The sequence below is a fragment of the Chelmon rostratus genome, chromosome 14 (assembly GCF_017976325.1).
Source record: "Chelmon rostratus isolate fCheRos1 chromosome 14, fCheRos1.pri, whole genome shotgun sequence".
Lineage (NCBI taxonomy): Eukaryota > Metazoa > Chordata > Actinopteri > Chaetodontiformes > Chaetodontidae > Chelmon > Chelmon rostratus.
The window spans coordinates 12,005,620-12,011,562 of NC_055671.1; the positions used below are offsets into that span (position 1 = coordinate 12,005,620).

Here is a 5,943-nt window from a genome sequence, read left to right on the forward strand (position 1 = left end):
AAAAATCTGGTTGTCTGATAATAAAGTTAAAGCAATATGCTGGTGGAACCAGTCCAACCTGTGGATCTAACCAGTGAAGAAGACACATCAGCAATGAAACATCCAATCACAAAGCATCAAATTCTGTTGTGTGCTGCTTAATTTATAGGAGTCTGATAAAACATTCATCAACTAGTTCACTTTTTAGATTGTGTGTCAGATTAGAGGAAAGAAAAACACTGAATCTACCACCTGTTTCCTGCGCCAACACTGAGCTCTCATTGAAATGAATGAAAGGATTTCGCCTGTCTGCCTCAGATGAAAGGTAGGCCAGGTTTCCCACAGTAGCCTTTTCCATCCTGCAATGCTGTGATTTGATTGGTGGAGCTGGGAGGACACTCTCTAAGATGGAATAACGTCCCTCCAGCTTGTTATCGAGATTCATTTGTGGAGATAAGTGTTTGATTTTTATATGATCAGGGATGATAAAAGTGGCTCTGGGTTGTTTTATGATGGCTGTGATTTGTCATCAATCTTTTATTTTTATTATTGGACCTTCTGTTTGGACAAAAAGGTGAAACGTTACTTAACAAATGACTCCACAAACTGTTTCAAAGTCCTGTAGTTAGAGCTATATTACAATAATATTTTAAACAGTGTTAGAGAAATGTTTTATTGATTCATTGCTCAGTTTTTGCTACTTTTCTGATGATATTGGTGCTGTTGTAATTGATTGCATTATAATTTCAGGTCTATTTGTCCTCAAGAGTCAAAGCAAAGTCACCTTAAAGGAATGTTTTCAGAGCAGATGTTTGTTTACTGTGAGGTGAAACAATGAAAATGAGACATCCTGTCATCCTTCGGTTCTGTTTTATTAAAACTTCAGGTCGTACAAAGATGCAGTGCAACTTATACACTATGTCTTTCTTTCTCCACCTCTTTCTCCTCCTGCACCTCCTCCTCCTCACTGTCAGTTATTGGTTGCAATCCTCCTGATCTTCATCGTGACAGATTTGATGATGTGAGGGACCCCGTTCTGTCTCCAGGTGTCCCACAGGATGTGCGTCCTCTGGCCCCGGTTCAGCTCGACGTCCTCAGGGGAGCCGTTGAGGTTTGCCAGGCCACACTGGTTGAACCACCAGCCCGTCTGGTTGTGCTGAGCGCTGCAGCTCTCCACCGTGCGGTTGTGGATGGAGCAGAAAGGATTACAGCCGTCGTTGTCCACATCTGAGGCGCTGAATGGAGCCGTGTCCTGGTTCTGCTCCTGCTCGTAGCCACGAAATGCATCGCCTGCACAAAACAACACACGGAGAAATGTACAGAGGCATGCAGGTGTGCATTATTTCCAGTTTGCACATCGTGGGAAGAATAAAAAAACAGAGCATTTTGTATAAGTTTTGATTTATTAAGTCTTACCAGCGCTGCCTGCATATCTGCCCAGGTGTATACTGAAGAACTGGGTTTCACTGTCCAGGCGGAAATCATCATATGATGCATAAGAGGTGACGTCATCGTGGGAGACCAGAGCCATGTGAAGCTGGAACCGAGTATCCTTCTGGTTTAATATATGAAATACTTTCTTCAGACCCAGCCAGTGTTCTCCTACACACACACACACACACACACACACAAAGAGAGAGACTGTTACGATGATCATCTATGATCATAACATTTGTAGGGCCAAAGTGAGACACTGCTAAAAGTGCATCTTAGATTAGATTAAATGCTCTCAAACATTTAATGTGTCTGGGCGATACTGGATTTTTTAGGTCAATATGAGAGTTTTAAAAAATCTGCTAACGATATATCATCCAATGTTCATTTTCACACAAGAACATAACATGAACAAACATTTTTGATCCCTCAAATTTGCTTTGTTTGTTTTTTTAACTGTGACTGAGATATGTACCAAGCTGGATGCTTCACAATTAAAAAATCAACTTGCAGCACAATAAACTAATGTTAACAGTGTACAAAAGGGTTAAACGTGCAATCTGCATTATAAAAGTCACTGAGGAGTCACACTTAGCATGCAGCAAACATGCTTTTAGCATGCAGCAGCATATTTTAGCGAACAGTGTGCTTCCAGCTTTGTGGCAGACGTTTGGCAGCAGGTTCTTTCCTGTTTCAACATGACAAATGTCTATAGGAGGAGCTGTCTGGAGCACCGTCTGTGAGCTTAGCACCCAACATCTGTGCTGGACCTCACTCATGCCCTTGTGCCCAAATGGGAGAAAATCCCTGAAGCCAGGCTCCAAAATCTTCTCAAAGGTTTTCCCAGAAGATTCATGAGAAGTTCAACAAACACGAATGGGAGTAATAGTTTTGGTCATGTAGTGTGTGTGCTCATGTCTGCATTGTTAGCTGATGTTCTTGAGCAGTCAGCTGGCACAGCTGTTCTACATTAGCTGTTGTTCTGAACACTTCAACCTCCCCCTGCCAGAAACAGGAAAGTTGCCTCTGTCACTGTCTAAAGTAGGTTTGTACAACCTGCGAGGTGTCCGAAGCCATCAACGTAATCAGCCCAGGGCCGTTTGAAGTCCGTTAATCCATCAGTCCTCCGCTGCATCACCGTCCATCCGCCTCCCATGTAGTCCATCTCACAGAAAACCTGCGGGACATGTTTGTGTGAGTTGAGTATTGACCGATGACTGAGTGACGCTGTGCATTATTAATATACCTCAAATGAAGAGTCGGTGTTGTCCGGGTGGATGATGTAAATACCGCTGGGGATCTTGGGGACGACCGACAGGAGATTGTCCTTGATGTCGCTGCAGTCTCGTCCTTATCAAAGCAAAAACACACTCTCTTTTGTCAACGGGAAGCAAATGAACGCTCACTAAAGCAGCTACTGTTTAGTAATCACTGATGACAGAGGAACAACTCTGCATTTTTAAAGTCCAATAATTTATCTCTCGGCCCACTGTTAGTTAAACAACAGCATTTCACTGGCTGAACAAGAACAAATATCCCTGCAGGCTTAAAAAAGACCAAAACCCCTTTAGTGACATATGTCACTGTGTGGTAAACTGACTGCCTCAGGATGTAATCTGTGTCTCTGTAACACATTTAACATTATTGTCCAGTGAAAACCACGTATCTCCATATTTGGTGATTTAATCATTCAGACATACTGAAAGATTAAATCCATAAATTTACTTTTTAAACTGCAAAAAAAATTTAAAACTTTGTAACAGAGACTGTGTTACAAACTTTGACATTATGGGACTTGGGGTCTAGGGTCTGGTGTTTTGGGATCTTGACCCCCACCAGGGGCTAAAAGTCAGCGTGTCTCTTTCAGGTCCCACAATGTTATGGAAGTAAAATAATACATTTTTTGAATATCTGTAAACTGATGGAACGGAGGTCAAGCTATCTTTAATCTTTAGCATGAGTCAAACCCCAAAAACACTGGATCCTACGCTTCCCATAATGCAACTCTGTAGTTTCTTTAGCTAAACCCTTTCTGCCTGGTTAAGAGGCTTCAGCTATAAATTTTAGGTCTCAAGGCCAATCCGAGAAAACCCTCCTGACATCATCAGGATTATTTTGGTAGGATTTCTTGTGACGTGTAAACAGATATTTATGTGCAACATTAGTGGAACTGTCACCCATATGTGTGGATGTTATATTTTTGCATGTGTTACCGTGGGATTGCACAGGTTTAATTGAGTACATCTCAGTGTTGCTTCTCTGAACCTCGGAGCTGAGCGTCTGCACTCTGGTCATCAGCTCTGTGACCTGGAAACATGACAGTACTGTAACATGCAGCCGGCCAATCAGACGCTTAGGAACTCTGTTGCTAAGAGAGAAAAAGAAGAGTGCTTCACCTGATTGCTGAGGACGTCCAGGGCTCTCTGCTGCTCCTCCATCACATCCCTCATCAGCTTGCGGGTGCTGCGTCCAAATGCTAACAGAGACTGCTGCAACTGGCCTACACTCGCGCACACACACACACACACACACACACACACACACACACACGGTCTGAACAACAGATGATGACAGAGATAACAATGACACCAGGAAAGAGGAAGAAATATTACCACATATTGAATGCTTCTCATCTCGTAGCAGCTTGACAGTGATATCACACGGGATGGAGCACGTGTCCCGACCTTTGACCCCTCCAGGAGATTTCAGGCCTTTTACTGGAGCATCAGAGAAGTCCTCACTGTCTATTTCTGATTGGTTAAAATGTCTGCCATTTCCTGTGTCCTGGCAATCAAGAGAGAACTGCAGTGAGAGTTTAATCCACAGGTGGACGTCTGCATTTATGTAAAGTGTCATGTGTTACTAGCCTGGGTTGTCTGACTTCAGGCACTTCATAGAGCAAGACACAAAGTCCTGAGCAGCCTCTATATCTGATTATGACCTCTCTACCAAAGGGTAGATATATGAAAAAAATTCAATTCAATCTGGGAATCAACAAAGTTTATAGGTCAGTTGACTACAAACATGGTGTCTTTAAATCCTGCAAGCATTTGTAACTGTGGTGAAATGTAACTAAGTACATTTACTCAAGTATTGTGCTTAAGTGTTGAGACACTTAACCTTAATATTAGCCCCGGTACTGTGTGTTTGACTCCACTACGTTTTTCTGACACCTGTTTTTACTAATAATATTGTACATTTTGCAGATTATTTAATACAAGATAAGATGAACAAAACATTAATAAACAGAATATGATAAATGAGTCATCCTTTTTGGCATATACTCAATTGAAAACAATACAAAGACAATATATTTAGTGTACCACATCAGCATCATTGATTTTTGTAAGTACTGCTTATTCGGAATTTGATGCAGCAGCACGTTTCAAACAAGTTGGGACAGGAGCAACAAAGGACTGGCAAAGTTGTGGAACGCTCAAAAAACTCCTGTGTGGATCATTCCTCAGGTTAACAGGTTGATTGGCAATGGGTGATAGGATCATGATTGGGTATGAAAGGCGCATCCTGGAAAGGCTCAGTCAGTGAGGTTCATTTTTGGAATCAAGGTTTTAAAAAAAATGCACCTGCCAGCGTTAGTAATAGACTCCATTTTCAACACAAAACAACTTCTTAAATCAACTTGCATATTTCAGTTATAGTAGTCCTATACTCTGTATACATATGTCTTAGTTTTGTTTATTTACATTAACACTTCATTGCTTTCACTTAAGTAAGTTTTTGTGTCTTTTACTTATGTTGCATTGAGGATCTGAATACTTGAATACCCAAGTAACTATGTAACTAATAAAAGAGAAGAGAAACACACAATTCATGATCCGCCCATGATGCCTAACTCTAAACCACTGATCTCTTTGATTGAATCAGCATTTCTTTAGTCAATAGTCATCTGCAAAATGATGCAGCTGTTTCTCTTTTTGCCTTTCATATCATGCAACTCTCTGACAGCTAGCCCACTCAAAGTCTCACACTTCCTAACCCCATACTCTAATCCCTGATAGATGTTTGTGTGACAAGACAAGTTGAGAACACTTAGGACATGCATATGATACATACTGTGGAGGAAAGCAGATGAGGCAAAAGCAGCAGGAGGACAGCTGTTGTCCACATCATTTCAGAGCCGTCTGACTGTTTCCTCCAGGAGCGAGGGGGACTGAACTCGGTCCACAGCGTCACCAGCAGCCACTCCTTCATATATGCTTTATTTTTCCACTGAGTCGGCTCTTTTCCCCTCACATGTCCATCCTTCTTCCCTTCACCAAGTCTGCATCTGCTCCTTCCTCTCAGTTGTCAAACTTTCTCCTGCCTCCACCTCCACCCGTCACTCCCACTTCTTCTTGTAATTTTACCGTGACAACATCCCCTTGTAAGAGGAGGTGAATTTGTTAAAAGGGTTGGTGATAAAAGTCTGGATATGTTTCTGACAAGTGGCTGAGTGTGCTGATTCCAGATTTGTGGTAAAGAGTGATTGCCTTCCCCCCTCAGTGTGTCTATTACCAGGCATTGTAATTT

The 5,943-nt window shown here is 42.0% G+C and overlaps 1 protein-coding gene across 1 annotated transcript; it reads right to left on the reverse strand.

Moving 5' to 3' along the window:
* Positions 1–900: 900 nt before the first annotated feature.
* angptl5 (angiopoietin-like 5) lies at positions 901–5,673 on the reverse strand. Its single transcript, XM_041952907.1, has 8 exons — positions 5,488–5,673; positions 4,026–4,197; positions 3,810–3,913; positions 3,627–3,720; positions 2,660–2,763; positions 2,470–2,590; positions 1,396–1,581; positions 901–1,269 (listed from the first exon to the last, which is right to left on the reverse strand). The coding sequence occupies exons 1-8, from the start codon at positions 5,623–5,625 to the stop codon at positions 950–952; spliced, it is 1,239 nt and encodes a 412-aa protein (XP_041808841.1). The 5' UTR covers positions 5,626–5,673; the 3' UTR covers positions 901–949.
* Between the last annotated feature and the right edge of the window lie 270 nt (positions 5,674–5,943).

Coding starts and splice junctions, on each gene's coding strand:
- angptl5 (XM_041952907.1), bottom strand. CDS start 5,625: ATGAAGGAGTGGCTGCTGGTGACGCTGTGGACCGAGTTCAGTCCCCCT. Junction 4,198..5,487: donor CTCATCTGCTTTCCTCCACA/GTATGTATCATA, acceptor CTTGATTGCCAG/GACACAGGAAATGGCAGACA. Junction 2,764..3,626: donor TAAACCTGTGCAATCCCACG/GTAACACATGCA, acceptor TGCTTTGATAAG/GACGAGACTGCAGCGACATC.